The sequence below is a fragment of the Brienomyrus brachyistius genome, chromosome 15 (genome assembly GCF_023856365.1).
Source record: "Brienomyrus brachyistius isolate T26 chromosome 15, BBRACH_0.4, whole genome shotgun sequence".
Classification (NCBI taxonomy): Eukaryota; Metazoa; Chordata; class Actinopteri; order Osteoglossiformes; family Mormyridae; genus Brienomyrus; species Brienomyrus brachyistius.
Window position 1 is genome coordinate 17,142,537 of NC_064547.1, and position 19,467 is coordinate 17,162,003.

At 46.4% G+C, this 19,467-nt stretch overlaps 1 protein-coding gene across 13 annotated transcripts in view; it reads right to left on the reverse strand.

Moving 5' to 3' along the window:
• Positions 1–3,032: 3,032 nt before the first annotated feature.
• Positions 3,033–19,467, reverse strand: part of lepr (leptin receptor) — a 36,229-nt gene continuing 19,794 nt past the window's right edge. For 12 of the 13 annotated variants that reach the window (XM_048977063.1, XM_048977058.1, XM_048977061.1 and 9 more), the window contains 11 exons: positions 18,361–18,648; positions 18,172–18,271; positions 16,691–16,893; positions 15,205–15,350; positions 14,686–14,839; positions 12,796–12,878; positions 11,690–11,903; positions 9,502–9,702; positions 8,678–8,999; positions 5,529–5,604; positions 3,033–4,431 (listed from right to left, as the gene is read on the reverse strand). In XM_048977063.1, coding sequence (XP_048833020.1) covers positions 3,661–4,431; positions 5,529–5,604; positions 8,678–8,999; positions 9,502–9,702; positions 11,690–11,903; positions 12,796–12,878; positions 14,686–14,839; positions 15,205–15,350; positions 16,691–16,893; positions 18,172–18,271; positions 18,361–18,648 — 2,558 coding nt within the window. In that variant the 3' untranslated portion in view covers positions 3,033–3,660. The remainder of the gene's footprint in view (positions 4,432–5,528; positions 5,605–8,677; positions 9,000–9,501; positions 9,703–11,689; positions 11,904–12,795; positions 12,879–14,685; positions 14,840–15,204; positions 15,351–16,690; positions 16,894–18,171; positions 18,272–18,360; positions 18,649–19,467) is intronic. The other variant, XM_048977071.1, reaches the window with a different exon arrangement.

Here is a 19,467-nt window from a genome sequence, read left to right on the forward strand (position 1 = left end):
ACAGACCTATAAAGTGACTTCGCACAGCAACAGGGATCCAGAAGCTGGGATGGGCCGGTGTCTCCTCGAGCCGAGCCTGACCCACATCGTCATGGAAACCCCGCTAAGTACTGCTGTGCCGCCCAGACATCACGCTGAGGAGGCGCATCCACTGTCCCATGTGGGGATATGAAGACCACAACAGGATATGAAGACCACAACAGGATATGAAGACCACAACACAAACAGGCGCCACCACAACAGCAGCGCATTACAAACATAACCTGATCAACCGAGCAGATGCTTGTCAAAAAAATGGCAATTTTGCAGCCTCCAAAATGGGATTATTAAAAAAACTATTATTTTTACACCCAGTACAGAAATACACAGACATACAGTCAGTGGAAATACGCAAGTAAATTCATAGTTATATTATGCGCTAGGGACTCGGGGGGGCATGGTGCAGGCAGAAAGAAGTGATGAGATACCAGCGGCTTCAAGACAAAGGGGGAGGGGGGGTCTACTAAAAATACACTGGGGTAAAATACAAAAGAAAAGGACCACGAGGGGTCAGAACTAAACAGGGGAAAATAACTAACAGAACCACAAATGACTAATGGGAAACCAAGTAACACGGAGAACAGAACTCAGAGAACAGGCAGAGTAACAGACGCAGAACAATGTACACGACGACCGACTGGGAAATGGCCGAAAGCAGCCACTTACATGCACTGATACTGAGGACTAACAAAGGGCAGGTGTGAATAATCAAAAACAACCAATCAAGCAACAAAGCAGGGCAACAGGCAACAGGTGGAATGAACTACAATAACAGAGTGTTGGACAAGGGAACCCTAACAAACACCAAGGCTAGGAAACGGACTAAACGTGTACAAGCAGAACACAATAAAAAAAGAGCACAACTTATTTGACTTAACTCAAAACAGGGAAGCAATGATAACTAGTAACACACACTAGGGAAAAACAGAAAACACACAAAACAGACGAGGCTGGTCTAGAACCCCCAGTCAGAGGACTCTGTTAATGTGTTAATGTCTTGTTAAGTGCTTTTAAACAACTGTGTTGTAAAAGGCACCGTATAAAAATAAATTGAGTTGAATTATGTGTTTTTTCATTTTACTTCACTTTGTAATATTCTAACATGAAAGAGTAGACGAGTTACAGATCTGAGAATCAAAAGTGCTTATGCAAAATTCAGAGACAAATTCTTCACCAAGTCGGCATGTAGGAACATAAAACGCTGATAATCGTGGCTTGGTTCTGGTGCTGCAAGAAGGGATCCGGTTTTATCATTTTCGGCTTAGATCGCTGACTCTGGCACCCCCTGCATCTTTCAGCCCTGAGATGAAACTCCCAGATGTGACATATTTCGGCCCTCATTGTACTTTTCCTAAAAACTTGATTGTATTAAGTTAAAAAAAAAACATTCATATAAATAATGTAAAACTGTGCAGAATTTGCTGTCATTTTCCTTTTGTGGGAACCTTTCACAAGAAAGGTTGTAAAGCGGTGTAAGGCGCCCTCTGCAGGACACGCATCTGCCTGCAAGGCGATGAATGATCAGGTTCTGTACATATCGTGCCGCACTGACTTAAGCCCATCCATCCATTTTCCAAACCGCTTATCCTATTGGGGTCCGGAGCCTATCCCGGAAGCAATGGGCACGAGGCAGGGAACAACCCTGGATGGGGGGCCAACCCATCGCAGGGCACACTCACACACCAGTCACTCACACATGCACACCTATGGACAATTTAGCAAGTCCAATTAGCCTCAGCATGTTTTTGGACTGTGGAGGGAAACCGGAGTACCCGGAGGAAACCCCACGACGACATGGGGAGAACATGCAAACTCCGCACACATGTGACCCAGGTGGAGACTCGAACCCGGCTCCCAGAGGTGTGAGGCAACAGTGCTAACCACTGCACCACCATGCCTGATTTAATGCCGTGCTTTTTGCAAAATCCAGTTTTTTTATTCTAATTATGTCTCCTGAAAAATATGACCAATCTGATAAATATATTGTATACTTTTTGCAGATTAAGATTACAGTGGGGAAGGGCTGGTTGTTAACAAATGTTTGTCACTGAGTTGATGATTCTTAAACTAGATGGGTTGTTTTGTGCAAGTTGTGCATGGATTTAGTTTTCTTTAACTACTAAAACAAAATGTCGTTTACTTTTTTTGCCATAAATTTCGACTCTGAAGTTGGAGTTACGTCGCATAAAGTGGGCGATTGTCTATATTGTTATATTTCAGTTTCTGTGCTAATCTACACATCAGCTAGCAAGAAATGTGTGCTAAACAGCAGGTTGGTACAAGTAGTCTCATTTTTCTGAGGGGTTGGTTGTCACTCAAGTGTTTTCAGGGGGCTGCAAATGCATAATTAAACCAAATGAGCGCGGGATGATGCGCTTCTGTTTTCAAAGATTATGTAGTTAATAATTTTGCCGACCCACACACCCTTCGGCAAAAAGCCCGGTATGTCAGGTGGCTAGTGCAGCCCTGCTATTTACTCTAGATAAACGTTAAAGAAGCAGTCATACCTCCATTGGCAGTTCGCCAAACGACGCATGTCCGATAGGTGGCAGTGTTGCTACCCCGAGGATCCGAACGAAGGTTGAGCAGCGACGATGACGCTTTTATATCGCGTTTTGCTGGCGCAATATCTTTTCTGAACAAGCGAGCTGTGTTACTTTTCTCAAGAAATGGAAACATGTTTTTTTTTTCAGTTTCTGATGTTTAGTCGACAATTTCCCTTATAAACGTTAGTCATTATTTTCCTGTGGGTTCATCTCAAGGATAAGTGTCTGTGTTCAGTGCTGAGTCACAGTAGCTGTAGGCCTATGATATGGTCTTATTGTAAGGTTGTTCTCACTTTATAATATGTATTCAAAGCTGTCCGCCACAAAGTTTATTTTTTTTTGTCAGTTTAGTCATCTCAAGGATTTACTGAAAAGAAGCATTGAGACGAACCTCACGTGACGTTTAGGTTTTTCATGAGGGAAGAAACACGTAATGAAATACCACCATCGGCAATAAATACTTTATTTGACCACAAAAATATGCGAACTACTTATGTAGACACTTATGAAGTATTTACCAGTTGAATGGCACAATCATGTAATTTAAAACCTTATAGGTTTTTTTCTTGCATTCATTATCTGCTTGCAGTAGAAAATGGGAAATACTGAAAATAGATCATATTTTACACGGTCATTTCAAAGACAGGATACAGTACGTAGAACGACAAAAATATACATTCAGGTGGAACTCGACGTGTGATGTTGGTTTAATTGACAGGCGAGCTCCTGTTGTACCCGCAGTCTCTTTACCCATGATAATGTCTAATGCCATCTGCTGCAGGGTTCTGCTTTGAGAAGTTTTGCGCCCGTGTGTTGCCGTAGTGATAATGCCCTTTCACCTCCAGTGGTGTGACACTGCATGGTCACACGCTTGGTGAGATCCCGCCTGCCTGGACCACGCCAGATTTGTCACTGTCAGACGCAAACCGGGAGTGTTTCTTTAAAAACTACAAGTCGTACACAGCCCTTCAGAAAGAGATAGAGGCACCTGGACATGGGGCAGGGTGTAATGAGAGTGGGGGTGCGTCACAAGAGAGTGTGAGAGCAGCATGAGTGATTCCTTGTATTGGATCGGTCATAGTGTTGGCGACCCCTGGAGGGACGTCTCGTGTATTGCAGCACTTGATGGCTTAAGCGGTAGAGTTCGAAACTGGGGCATGTATAGCGGGACGTTACTCACTGCCGACCCCACGGCCCATTCACCTCCCTGAGTACCCAGCAGAGGGCTGGATTCCTGGGGGAGCCTGTGCCACTGCCCAGGGAGGGCTGCCAGGACATCGTCTTGCCGGAACCTAGCCCCCAACTCTTCCGCCTCCTGGCCATTGTCTTCTTCACCTTCTTCCTGCGAGGTCATCCTCAGATAGCACAGCTTCCTCCCCGTGTCACTCCTGTCTGGGGCCTCTTCCTCCTCCCGCTCCGAGGTCTCGGAGTACTCCTCGGCTGAGTTGTACAAGCTAGAGCACCGGAGAAGCGACTGGGAGCCCTGCGGATGCTCGGGCTCCCATGCTGCCCCCGGAAATGACCCAGAGATGTCGGAGACGTTGGCTGAGAAGTTGCCCTCATCAGAGATACTACTGAGACTCTCCTGCTGCTTGTAGAGAAGACAGAGCGCCCCCGGAGGCAGGACGGTAGCATAAGTGATCCTAGACTGGGCCGAACCCTCAAGTCCCTGAATTTCCCTGCTCTCTTCAACGGCTGAGTGTCCAGGAGACTCACTGATCTTCTCTTGAGCCGGGGGTGTGGTCTCCTCCACGATCACAGCTTCTGAGATGGCCTCTGACTCCAGGAGCAGTGGGTGGGACGTCAGTAGCTCTGGGTGTCGAAATAGGTTCTCGATAATCTCTGCCTGAAGACAGAGGAACTGTCAGCATGTGCTAGCTCACAATTTATGCTTGGACCTGTTAAACCTGAATTAATGTGTTGAAGATTCTCACTTGATCTTTAATCTTTAAGATAATCTTAAATCCTACTTGAATTCACAATGGTTAATTTTTTTTTCATATTTGAACTGTCCCCATTTTCTCTTCTGATTTTTGTTAAAGCCATCTGCTTCATGAGGGGGCGGCATGGTGGTGCAGTGGTTAGCACTGTTACCTCTGGGACTCGGGTTTGAGTCTCCGCCTGGGTTACATGTGTGTGGAGTTTGCATGTTCTCCCCATGTCGTCGTGGGGTTTCCTCCGGGTACTCCGGGTTCCCCCCACAATCCAAAGACATGCTGAGGCTAATTGGAGTTGCTAAATTGCCCATAGGTGTGCATGTGTGAGGGACTGGTGTGTGAATGTGCCCTGCGATGGGTTGGCCCCCCATCTTGTGTTGTTCCCTGTCTCGTGCTCATTGCTTCCGGGATAGGCTCCGGACCCCCGCGACCCAGTAGGATAAGCGGTTTGGAAAATGGATGGATGGATGGATGGATGGATGGATGGACTGCTTCATGAAGAGTCATGGTGAGCCAGGATCCAATTCCAGAAACGATAAGATACAAAACAGGAGATACCCTGGATGGAACGCCAGTCCGTCACAGAGCAGCTAATCACACACGGTCCCGGCAATACAGAGATACCAACACACCTAAACCACCCAACGGTCTCTGGACTGTACAAGGAAAATGGAGAACCTGTATGAAACCCGCATCAACAAGTGAAGAAGGTGCAAACTCCACACATACAGAGGCAGGGACTTAGATGGAATCCAAAACCCAGGTGAGAGGATACAGTGCTACAGCAGTTCTAAGACCCAAGCACATCATATTTCAATGACTCCATTGTAATGCAGAAGATAACTTACTAGTGTTTCGGTGAACGTTACTGAAGTGAGCTGTACAGTGTACTGTACATGTCATGTCAAAGACAATTTCAATCAGATTCCAGTCTTGGTTCCCTAATTAGTCATCAGCAAAGGCAAGACTGATCCGTACACCCCGGCACCGAGGCAGAGACACTGACCTTCTTAAAATCCACGCCTTGGGCCCAAGAACAGTTGCTGGGATTCGGAACATCTTTCCAAACAACCCTCCTCATCCTGAAACAAATAAAACCAGGGGGAACGTTGGCAAACATGAAGGATGAACTGCGTGCGGTACCAGAGAGACAGCCACTCTCACTTTGCCCCGGTAACTCCTTAGCTGCCTCGATCGATTCTGAACTCCACTGCCAAGAGTCTGTCCTTGAAGAATTACACTGTTGAGATCTCGGCCTTTCAAGAAGTCATCTTGGCAGAAGTCTTTGCGCCGACATTCACTCTCCTAGCCTGACTGGGCAAAGCTGCTGGCCAACAAAAGCAAGGCAAATGGTACATATTACCTAAGAGGATATTTATAAACTCCTATTGTCCCATAATGGAACACAGAGATGATTATCAGATCACATAAGCAGCTATAACTTACAGCAAAAAGAAATGCAGAAATGTGAGGAGCGTAGCATGTAGGTTCTGCTGTTTGTTGTCTGTCTTTTCCCTGCTTAACCAGCAGGTGTCGCTGGCCGTCACTTTCCTAGTGTTTGAGTCTCCCCGATAGTTTACTACCCGCACCTGAGCCTTGTTATTCTTAGCCCTTGTGTTCATCAATGGCCCACACTTGCTTCCTGTCTAGTCCCAGTTACATGTGTGTATATGTGCCTTCCCTTGCGCCTCAGTTGGTCATTGTGGGGTTTGCTTGTGTTACCTGCCAGTAGCTCTGCGCGTTTTGTCCATGTTTTGATTGTGTTGATGCTTCTCCTCAGTGTAGATCCAGCCCTTGTTTACTCCCTATGTACCCAACCTGCCTTTGACTCTTTGAGGTCCCTTTCGTGTTCTCTGCCAATAAATTAGCTGTTGTAGGTCCTTCCATCACACCACACCAGGATGTTTGTCTGGTTCAAGGCTGGGTTTGAATTAGTCTTCAGAAAATTACAGATCCTTATTATTTCCCCGAGAATCAAGACAATCACAGGACTGTTGTGTTTCATATCCAAGGTTATGTATTTGAGACGGGAAGGGAAGTCATCTTCTGAACAGAGATGGTTTTGTTTTAACAGTCTTCAGCACACTCTTATTTATGTCCTAATCCTAATCCTGTTTTGGTAATAAAATCTGAATATTTCACTGTGCTTCTTGCCACAAAAAAAGTATTAATGTCATTTTCTGAATGAACGCGTTTCTAAATCGCATGCAATTAATTTGAATTTGTCACATACACACAATTAAACTGGGATACAGAATAATTAATTACCACATTAGAAGTATGACTCAGTCCTCTATGCAGAACTGCTTCAGTCACACCGGGCTTTAGGTTTGAACTAGTGTTGTGGATTCTTGAGTTGCATCCTTCCTGTCATCCTGATCATGTAGCAGGAAACATCTAAACCATAAGCCTGCCTGCAGTATGCTGTCTATAGGAGGCACATACATAAGAACATAAGAAGTTTACAAACGAGAGGAGGCCATTCGGCCCATCAAGCTCGTTTGGGGAGAACTTAACTAATATCTTAGAGTTGTTAAAATCTTATCTAGCTCTGATTTGAAGGAACCCAGGGTTTTAGCTTGCGCTACACTAGCAGGAAGACTATTCCATACTCTAACTGCACGCTGTGTAAAGAAGTGCTTCCTCAGATTCATTTTAAAATGTTCTCCCACATGCAGTGAAATACAGTGGCTGGTTTTCACCAGGCATTAAGGGACCTAAGGGTTACCGATTCCATGGAATGTCCATAGAATGTTGCTCCCGAATTATTGAAGATCACCCAAGTGGTTTCTGGAAAACTTGAGATGGGCATTTGGCTTCTTCTCCAACAGCAGTGGTTTCTACCTTGCTGCTAAGTCATGTCCTGCATCTTACTTTTGCTCAGTGTCTAATGGCGAAGCCATAAACCTTTACCTCAGCCAAAGCACGAAAGGCCTGCTGATCCCTAAGGTTCTTCACTGGTTCTCTAACGTGTTCCTCTGTGATTTTTATACCTTACTGTCAGTCTTTTAGCCCAAACGGCCACTCCTGAGAAGATTTACTAGCGTCCCAAGCTTTCCATTTTGGCAGTAAAGGTCTGGCTGTGGTTTGCTGGAACCCGGAAACGGTTTTGTAACAGTTCTCTGGCAGACAGGCACCAAACGCCAACCCGTCTCCTTTTCCATCCAAATATAAAGTCTCTTTTCTTTATCCCATCTCTGTGCCACTCGGTTCTGTTTGCTGACTCGCCCGGAGCAAATGTTACAGCATGGCACTGAAACAGCTGACCCAGACAGCCCCTTCATTGGGGTTGAATTACCTGGGAGATGCCAGGTTTGTGTGTCACTCTTTTCCCTGCTTAGCGGCCCCTTCTGTGTTATCTCACAATACACCGACCAAAATCAATCCAAAGACCAAGGGTAGATACTTTTTATAAATCATAGCAATCTCTGTACTTCTTCTAATAAACGAATAATAATATACTATCGTTAATGACACTACTCCGGATGGTTTACAATAGAACTGCCAAAGGTTTTGAGGTAAGGAACACAGTCCATATGTGAACAGAAACACATTGTTCTTCAGAGCAATAACTGCCCCCCCTGAAGTGTTTTCCAATTCTGATAAAGCATGAAAACACTGAACATTGGCTCCAGACTTTTTTCCATAACTGGGCATGTACTGGTGCCAAGTTCCCACAATCCTTCATGGTCTTTAGGAGATTATGATCCAACCACACTGCCAGCGGATCGGTCAGCCTCTCCAAGGTCAGAGGACCAACACTTTTCTTAAATCTACATATTCAACCTTTTTAATTTGCAGACAGAACCTGCATTGGATTACATGCTATAGAGAGCTCAGCCAATTTACCAGGTAACTGCAAATCTGCTAAACCACTCCAGCTTCCACGTCATCCACTGAACCAAACTTAGAGATGTGAAACGATATTTAAGATGAAATTAACTCAAATGAAAGTTCTGTGTAATAAAAAAAAAACTCTCGTTTTCTCTCCATTTTCCAGCAGGCATCCTGTGTGACCACTTCAGGTCATCCTTTAGCTTTTCCTTTTAAATAAATGCACGTTGCGAGAACACACATGCAACATGCACACGAATAAACACGCATACTGCACAAAATGAACACACATTAAAAAGAAACTACAGAGGCTGTCCGTACTGGCGCTGGGAGACGGTCAGCATCATGAACAGGGCCACAGACAGGAAAGCTACGACCATCATCAGCGTATAGACTGCTTGCTCTCTGCCGGGGCGCCCCCTGACATCTGCAAGGGGAATAAAGAAATTAATGATGGTAGATAAGAGAACGCAGCCATTACGGGCAGAACATAGGTTCTTCTGAGGGGGTGCTGATATGGGGTCCCATAAGGGAGATAAAGTGCTAGACATGGACCTGCCTTTGGAGGAGATGGGGTCCCCTTCCCCATGTTCAAAGACTGGGTAGAGAACGAACTGGTATTCATCCGACTCAAAGAACACATCTGCAGGAGATACAAGACGAACGACGAGTAAATTACAGGACACACGAGGGAGCGCAGGCGGGAGATGGGAGGGTGATGTGTGTCTCTGAAGGGAGGGGGGTCATTTCCAGCTGGAGTCGGGACCAGGGGAAGGAAGTGTGTGGAGCTACACCTGCACGGTGTTCATACAGCAGAAATACTGCAAAAAGCAACACCAGGCGCCCTAGATGATACATAAGGGTATGTTTGCATCGCTAAGCACCTTTTTAGTACAGTCATTCTCATCAAATGATCAAAATATTTTTGTTGAATGTGTTAGTTTTCACATATCCCACCTTGCTCTCCTTTTGTAAAACACACATAAACAGGTGAGAGTGAAGCTTGGAGTCATGAGCCCATGGGAGATGTGTCTACTCTGCGGAATTCAGTATCGGCGCCGATGACCTTCCTATCACAAGCACAGAGGCCGAACCCACAGGAGCCACCCACACGAATACACACTACAGGGACGCTGAAGCAGTACCGTGCAGATAGAAGGGGCTTGTCGTTGCAGGGACTCGAGCCCAGCTGATACTCTCCCCGACCGCCCGCTCTCCGGCGCCTCCTCGACCTCGCCACTCCACCACGAAGGACACTGGGGCGGGGACCGTCGGATCCAGGAGCCAGGACAGCACAGCACAGCTGCCATTGAGCACGGTGGAGCCGAAAGCCCGGACCGGCTGCGCTGGGGGGGGGGGACCGAAGTAAGGGCCGTTAGAGAAATCCATTAAGATTTTTGTGGCACTGACACGCGGGCGAGGACCTTCGCGGCGAGAGGGAATGGCGGAAATTACATTTCAGTGCAGCCGATTTAACGACCGGCGAGATAAAGCAAAGACGCTTTCTTCCTTCGATTACACTGACCGGCAGCTTTTTCAGGCCGACAAAAAAGGGACTATTAAGAAAAACAGGGATATTAGGGGAGAAAAACATGAACATGTCAAAGCCTCGCGATTCAGAGCGGACTGAGGTGCTCCATTGGCTCCGCTCGTCTCTCCGGAGCACGGCACAAACGCCGGAGCGCTGCTCTTATTAAAGAGCTTCTTTTCAAACCACGTTTGGCGTGCGGTAACAGTAACAAGTCTCTGTTATTCGAGAGAAGTCTCCGGAAAACAGGCCTACATCATCGTCAGGGTACATGCTGAAATATCCATCCACCATCCATGCCACATATCCCAGAAGGCAAGGGTGATAGTCTGTCATAGGCCACGCCCACACAATAACATGTTGTGGGCAAGTTACAGGCCCCACTGTTTGTATTTGGATTGTGGGGAGAAACCCATGAATAATACTTATGGGAGTCATACTTACACAAAATGTTTCTAAGAGGAGAAGGAAAAATGATTGGTTCAAAAAGAGATAACCAATGAGATTGTAGAGGTGGTGGGTCCAAGCAACCAGAGGAGACGGGACCAACCAGTCAGATGTCTTGGTCCTGCCTCCTCTAGTTGCTTGGGCCCACCTCTTCTGCAATCTGATTGGTCATCTGTCTGAACCAATCATTTTTCATTCCACCCTCAGAACATTTTTGTGTACGTACAACTCCCATGAGCATCCAAAATAGAACACGGCCAACTCTCTTCAAACACCAAACAGAGCCTCTTTCCAGCCTCCTACAGGAAAAGCCCCACTTTGTACGAAAACACCCACACAGTTTAGCCCATAATTCCTCACCCTCCCGGACAGTTATTTGAACCATACAAAGCGCCAGGAAACCAGCACTGTCCCACTCAGCTACCTCCAACCACAAAATAAAGAACCACAGACAACCAATGTAATCAGCTTAATAATCACATCTACAGTAGTTACCTCTCCTGTCCCTTATTAATCATTATTCATGTGCTGTCATTATTATTTAACCTCGCTGTCATTTCTTTTGCATGTTAAATGCATTTCCATAAACAAATAATTTCATTCAGGGTGATATTTTACATTTCAATTCGAAAGTGGCTAAAGCGGCAAGTCTCTCCCAGTAACTAAAGAGCCATGAGGTTCTGAAAGAGCGATTGTCTGCACTTTCTAAGCACAGGGAGGGGGGGGGGCGAGTGGCGGCAGCGTTTTCATGGGGGGGAGGGCTTGGTCGCACAGAACCGTGTTGCAGACACTCACTTTTTCCAAGACAAGGTCTCACTTTTATGGCTGCACAGAAACTGCAAAGTTACCAGTAGATATTCAGGAGATATTCCCTGTAACTGATGCTTAGGTGGACGGCGACAGTTCCCCCCCCATAACAGTAAAGCAGGTTATTTCCGCTGATCGCATCTTTCCACCAAGGTTCGCCAAACGTGCCTATAGCCACCGTACCAGTTAGCTAAACCAAAATGTTACAACAATGTTACAACAATATTACTGTAAATCACAGGCATACAGCCACCCATTCAGCAGTAGTATTTACCAGCACTCAGCCATGCATTTTGGTGGGGGCCCCAAGGTTTTGGGTGGGGGGCCCCTGCTGGCCACAAGCAGTCACTACAGTAAGTATTCCCCAAAGTGACTTTTTGAAGTGGGGCCCCAGAATCCATTCATTCATTTTCTACAGCACTAATCCAACACTGTGATCTGATGTGTAAGTTTAGAGTGGTACCTTCCCCATCACCAACGATCAGAATCAAACTTAACTACCTTTCATCGCCATTAACAGTGTTAGTCATGTTACTGTCAGGGGGTCTCACTTTTGGGACGTCTGCTCAGTGCCATGTGAGTGTTCCTGGTCGAAGACCCGAGCTCATTGACGGCCATGACGGTGACGGCGTGCTCCCCCGCACTCCAGAGGAAAGTGTAGCCGGACACCCAACCCGGGTTCTCTGACCACATGGCGCCCCCGGTGGTCTGGTGACGAACTTCAAGCCTCTCCACACAAAACAGGGGGTTCCCTCTTGGCAAAGGCTGTGGGGGCAGAAAGGAGCTTTTATACCCATCCGCCCACACACACACACACACACACACACACACACACACACACACACACACACACACACACACACACACACACACACACAGCTAAAACCCTAATCCAAACAATGATGACCCTAACCCTACCCAAAGTACAAGACTATTTTGGTTTTTGATTGCATTCACAGTTTCATTTAAAATTTAGGTTTATTTTATGGGGGCCTTAAAAATGAGTTTCCCCTTTTAGGGACCAAAATGGTAGTCCCCACAATGACAATATTACAGGGATCTATCACATTTTGAGAACATTTCATCTATATAATGTAATATAAACACAATCCACACATACTTACACCCACATGCACACGTACCACCTCAGATGTGAAACAATATCACTGATCAGCTTCATATACTTCCATGCTACATGACAAATTCCTGACTCAGAGTACAGAGAACAGAACCTTTGTGTCACTCCGTCGCAATATCAATTTAGATGACGATTTCGTTCCTTGACGTTCAACATGGCCAACTGAACTGAACACTGAAGCTGGACGCTCATGACTGCTCAAGCTGTCCTGTGTGTCTAACCTGGGATTATCAAGGCTTCTCCTTTAAAATATGACTAATTAAAATGACCCTGCCATGTACTGTGGTTGCAGAGGTTGTAGTTCTTCAAAAATTTGTTCAATGGCTCAATGTGACAGTTGAAGTTTATAATATGTAACTTACAGTTCAAAGCCCACTCAACTTGTGGATCATATTCACGAATAAAGTATAAACTTATATTAAAGAAATTAGTTAATCTTTCTTTTAAACCTTGAGTAAAGAGACTGTGTAAGAATTCCAGTGTACTTGCTGAGACTGCTGCCCATAGAACTTCTCGTACCTTCAGAAGCAGCGTGACGTTGGTCCGATTCAATTCAGGATCTTCTTGAATCACTCGCCAGAAATCGGGTCCCTCTTCTGGGGCTAAGATGACAAATGAGGAGTGACCATGAAGACCGAGGGTGTGTGTGTGGGGGGGGATTGTTTTGACTCACAGAGCCATTAATGAATGCGTTTAATTGTTATCTGAAGTCAGGCGTTTATAGGGCGAGGGGTCGGGGGGTAGGATAATTTATAAGCCATCCGGGGCTAAAGCTCAGGCCCCCACAAATTGCACCACCTCTGTGTCTATGCTGATATCAGCCTAGAGCCCCCAGATGCAGAACTGTGCAGAGCTCTTAGGCAAAGAAAATGATGCTAAAATGACGCTTCATGTTGGTGTACAATTATGATATAAAGTCTGTAAAAGTGGCAGCCGGACCACTTCCAAACCTCTCCTAACATCACCCCAGTACTTGTAGCAACCATCCAACACGTTCATAAATTTTTTGACTCCACGACTACCCACCTTGTATGGCTAATCGATACCTCATTGACTTTTTCCTTTACTAATTTAATTTACTCTGTACTAATTTATCTAAACTAATTTAATTAACTAATTAAGTGAGCCCGTGGTGAAATTTAACAAGCAGATGGAACGGCTGAGGTGCCCCTGAGGAGAAGTTTGGGAACTGAAGCAGTGTTCATCTAACCATCCAACTAGATATCAGTAACTTTTTGGGGAACGGAAGACATTCTTCTTTGTTGTTGTTGTGTTACTGTTAATCTGCATATGTTATGATGTGAAATAGTGTGTTTTTTTCGGAGCAAATATACACGGACTACCTAGTAAACAGCTTCAAACATTCCTTTGACTGCCTAAGACTTTGGCACAGTGCTGTACATCAACCCACACTGAGGAGGGAGAGAGTCTGACAAGCTTTAGATTGGCACCAGATCAGAGAGACAAGCACTGCAGGGACGTTTAACCACTTTCTGGATGCTTCTGGATGTTTGTACAGGCCGGAGTTGCAGTTCTCCCTGATACGTGTTTACCGTTTGTCAGGTACGACGGCCAACAGCAGCCACCTATGAATAAAGCCGCGGTTGGGATTTTCTTCTGTAAATATTGACTCGTTGCTCCTTCACTGAACACACCACACTGCTGCACTATACATTTTATTCATAAATGCGTTTCCAGGCAACACCCATTTGTTTTGTAAGGCCCCCGAGAGTCTCCTAGACAGGGAATCACTTCAACAGTCACGGATATCCAGACCTTTGAGCTCATCATATTGTCAGCCGTAGTCGTAATAAGGAGCTACTGCTTAATATAGATTTCTGACCTGTCTGCAAATTAGACGCCCTACTTATGAATCTCATAACCCACCCACCCCCAGTTCCTGTCATCAGAAGGTTGTTAGTTCAAATCCTAGGGTAGACAAAGTCAGTTCACTGTTGGACCCTTGAGCAAGGCTCTTAATCCACAATCGCTCCAAAGACTGTATGACCTGATTTCTCAAAAAATGTATGACGCTTTCCATAAAAGCATCTGCTAAGTAAATTAATGACATTGTCCAGGGGACATCTTGGAATATGGATACAAAAGCTGAATTTGTTTGGTCTTTCTGATGTAAAAAGTTTGCATAAGCACCTTGTGAGACACAGGCAACTGAAACTAAGCCACATATTTAACCTTTAAGGCCTGAATAAAAATCAGCTGTATACAGGTTTCCAGTACTGGTCGACGCCCACGTGGCACACAGACAGACCTCACCACTGACACCCCCTGTATAATATAAAGTGAAATTAGCTTGCTAAGGCACCACCCCCTCAGAAGATGGCACCCTAGACGGCTGCCAGTTACTTAAGTGTAACTGAAAGCATAGTCAGGGTTCTGGCAATACCGGACCTCTGAAGCTCTGGACGGTGCTGTTGCAGGGGTCGCTCCAGTCACTCCAGTATCCGGCCCCCCCAGAGCGCCAGCAGCGCACCTGGACTGTGTAAACCAGGCACGGGTCCGAGACCGCGACCACGGCTGACTCATTGAAGACGGGTCCGGCGACCTGCAGATTAGACCCAAAACGGCTTCATATCAGATAAATGAAAACCTATTAGTTACGGCGGCTCAGAGAGTGGCAGTGGCAGATAGTGTAGCACATCAAGATAGTTTAATCTGGCGGTTTGCACCGCATTTCGATTTACACTGCAAAGACGCTCAATATTACACTGAAGCGCAAAATTCTATTTCATTTAAGTTCCAGTGGGGAAAAAGGACCACCAGCCAACTTGAGAAAATGGGTCACGTGACCAGCAGCTGGCTTCCACTTACTTACACATTTCAAATTTACACTTTGTTATCATAAGCCCCCCTACCCCGAATCAGGCCTAATGCAAGTCCCCGCTAACAGGCCCCAGAAGGATGCAATACCTTCCAGTGCGTGCTGGTGCCCTCCGCTGCGTAGCGCACCTCGTACTGGAGGCCGTACACTGGCAGCTCGTGCCGCTTCCACTCGACACTCAGGAAGCCGGCAGGGACAGTGACGGCAGAGAGCTCGAATGGGGGATGCGGCCTCACTGGGGGCGGGGAGGAGGCCTTCAGAAGGTCAGCCAATCAGAGCACGAATCTTCTGGCATAAGTTTAGCCATGTGATTCCACTTCTGCACTTTAACCATATTTTATTTGCTACAATATAGTCTATTTGCATCTTTATCACCACTGTCCCCACTGTCTTGTGCTGTATTGCACTACTGTCTGTCCTGCACTGTCTTGTACTGTATTGCACTGCCGTCTGTCCTGCACTGTCTTGTGCTGTACTGCACTGCCGTCTGTCCTGCACTGTCTTGTGCTGTATTGCACTGCCGTCTGTCCTGAACTGTCTTGTGCTGTATTGCACTGCCGTCTGTCCTGAACTGTCTTGTGCTGTATTGCACTGCCGTCTGCCCTGCACTGTCTTGTGCTGTATTGCACTGCCGTATGTCCTGCACCGTCTTGTGCTGTATTGCACTGCCGTATGTCCTGCACCGTCTTGTGCTGTATTGCACTGCTGTCTGTCCTGCACTGTCTTGTGCTGTATTGCACTGCCGTATGTCCTGCACTGTCTTGTGCTGTATTGCACTGCCGTCTGCCCTGCACTGTCTTGTGATGTATTGCACTGCCGTCTGTCCTGCCCTGTCTTCTCCTGTATTGCACTGCCGTCTGTCCTGCACTGTCTTCTCCTGTATTGCACTGCTGTCTGTCCTGCACTGTCTTGTGCTGTATTGCACTGCTTTCTGTCCTATGCCCCATGCACCTGTCCCCTACCCTGCAACTGTGCCACAAGAATTTCCTCTGAACACATGTGACAATAAAATCTGAAACCTGAAACATGACCCCCCCCCAGCCTGAGTCCCTCCTTGCTGTGATTATGTGGCTGCTGAATAAAGTAACCGTGGCTATTACCGGTTCTGGCTAATTGTGATCTTGATCCCTCAGATTCTGAGTACTGTTTATTTTTTCATATTTGCATGTTGATAATGTTCTGCAGATCTCTGAGTGAAAACTACTGTTTGATAAAGAATAACAAGACTTGCAGACAGAAAAACACAAGCTGCAGTTTATATTTTGCAAAAATGGGTTGTAACCAGTGTACCTTCATCACTGAGCAATTTTCCTTTCATAAGACCAAACAATAGAGTTTGTTAACGCAGTAATTAATGCAGTAATTGATGAGATGCCATTTCCATATATTTATGGTGGCATTCAACTAAGTTACAGGGAACAAAAAAGCTAACCTGTAATTATAAAGTTACAAACACTAAAATTAATGCATGAAAATGTGAGGGGAACGTTTCTGTCTCCAGGAAAATAACACTCAAGAAATGTGTGTTTAGTTTGACATAGACAACGGAGCTGAAGGTGTGGCCAGCACACTCACCCAGGTCCATGGGCATGACGGAGGTGGGACGTGACCTGATCACACCCTCCTCCTTCCTCACTTCTAGCCACATCCTGTAACAGGAAGCTAGCAGAAGTGGCTGAAGCGTACACCTGTTGGAGCCCCTCCCCTCAACGGGACACTCCTCTGTGGGAACCACGCCCACTTCCTGTTCTGCCACGTCACAGGGGAAGTTGTGTTTCCTGCCAATGGAAAAATGACAAAATAACCATTCAGCAACATAGCATGGTACTGAAGAAGCCTGTCAGATAAAAACCCAAACGACCCACCCCAGGGGCCTTGTTCCACCTGCACTTTATCTGTCCCTAATCCTTATTTATTCTTCTATACCGTGGTCCATTTACCATATTGAACATATTTATTACTTTTTTATTATGCTACACTGTTTGTCCTGCACTGTCTTGTCCTGCATTGCACAGCTGTCTGTTCTACACTGTCTTGTCCTGCATTGCACAGCTGTTTGTCCTGCACTGTCTTGTTCTGAAATGCACAGCTGTTTGTCCTGCACTGTCTTGTTCTGAAATGCAGTGCTGTCTGTTCTACACTGTCTTGTCCTGTATTGCACAGCTGTTTGTCCTGCACTGTCTTGTCCTGTATTGCACAGCTGTTTGTCCTGCACCGTCTTGTCCTGCATTGCACAGCTGTTTGTCCTGCACTGTCTTGTTCTGAAATGCAGTGCTGTCTGTCCTACACTGTCTTGTCCTGTATTGCACAGCTGTTTGTCCTGCACTGTCTTGTCCTGTATTGCACAGCTGTTTGTCCTGCACTGTCTTGTCCTGTATTGCACAGCTGTTTGTCCTGCACTGTCTTGTCCTCTGTTGTACAGCTGTTTGTCCTGCACTGTCTTGTCCTGTATTGCACAGCTGTTTGTCCTGCACTGTCTTGTCCTGTATTGCACAGCTGTTTGTCCTGCACTGTCTTGTCCTGTATTGCACAGCTGTTTGTCCTGCACTGTCTTGTCCTGTATTGCACAGCTGTTTGTCCTGCACTGTCTTGTCCTCTGTTGCACAGCTGTTTGTCCTGCACTGTCTTGTCCTCTGTTGCACAGCTGTTTGTCCTGCACTGTCTTGTCCTCTGTTGCACAGCTGTTTGTCCTGCATTGTCTTGTCCTGTATTGCACAGCTGTTTGTCCTGCACTGTCTTGTCCTGTATTGCACAGCTGTTTGTCCTGCACTGTCTTGTCCTCTGTTGCACAGCTGTTTGTCCTGCACTGTCTTGTCCTCTGTTGCACAGCTGTTTGTCCTGCACTGTCTTGTCCTCTATTGTACAGCTGTTTGTCCTGCACTGTCTTGTCCTGTATTGCACAGCTGTTTGTCCTGCACTGTCTTGTCCTCTATTGCACAGCTGTTTGTCCTATTAGCCCCCACTGCACCTGGCCCCTCCCCTGCTGCTGCAGCATAAGAATTTCCTTGTGCTCCTCCAAACATACGTGACAATAAAACCTAAAACTTGAAACCTGCCTATAAAGGAACGTGACCTCAGCCCACTGACTGGCGTTCCATCGGCAAGTCATGGAGGACAAGTCGCCATTGGTCTCGCAGGAGATGGCGATGTTGAAGTCTGTCCCAAAAGCACATATGAGACAGGTGAGAAGCCAGGGCCACATAAGACAGAGGGGAGCGATGGAACGTCAGAGATGCGCTGCTCACCCGTGACGTAAATCTGCGCGTAGGGGTAGCTGCAGCGGGAGCTGGCCCCGCTCTTCTGGCAGCAGTGCAGCACGTCGTAGCCGCGCTGCCGCGGCGGTCTCACGTCCAGCAGGGTGACGCTGCTCACGCGCTCGCTCACCACGCTGTACTGGCTTTCCGGAATCTTCTCGTGGTAGTTCAGCCACCACGCCACATCTTCGGCGCGGAGGCTCCGGTTATTGAACACGCAGCGGACCGTCACGTTGGAACCGGTGCTGGCGAATAACCTCTCTGGGAGGTAAGTCACTTCTGCAGATGAAGTGAACAAACGAATGAACAAACAGACAAACACAATATTTTTGAAAAATAAGGTGCCCGGTCCAGTGGGGCTTCATGAAAGGATCCATGAATGGACCCTCCTGCTTTTCCAAGTACGGCTCCCCTTGTAGATATATTATATCAACTCCTATCGCGGCTCCACAGATTTTCAATTAGTTGCCATGGCAACTGGCAATAACAAGGACTTCCAGAGAAGCACGAACATAGTATTCCGTCTGAGGGAAAGAGAGGGCGTCAGAGAAGCACCACAACCCAGGAGATTTATTGCTTGCCAGAAAAACAGCATTAAATTTCTAGGAATTTCGCGTATTTAAAGGTATTATAAAATGTTCCGCGCCGAATACGTGCCACCCAAAGGCTAAAATAGTAAATTAACCTGCGAATGGTGCCACACCTCCATTCTCCATGCCCGTTCTAAGAAAAAGACCCAAAGACCCAGGGCTGCCTAAAGCATCTGCCCGGATGATTTATAACAGATTAAGCCTCACATCGGGCATTTACAGAGACAGCTATAACAGGTGGCCAAATTAAAGAAGGTATTGCAGGAGATGACGGATGGGCAATGAATGCTTGGCTGCTCATTGCAGTGTCACCCCCAGCATAATGCTAAAGGCCCCCAGGAAATAAATAAGACGACATGTGATATGTCAGGCCCCATCTCTCGTTGCGCAGTGGAATCCTGAAAGATCTATCAACCATTGCACTTATGTAGCAGACACTTTTATCCAAAGTGACGTATGTTATTATATATATATAATAACTTCTTTTTTTAAGGGTCAGTGTGTGGAG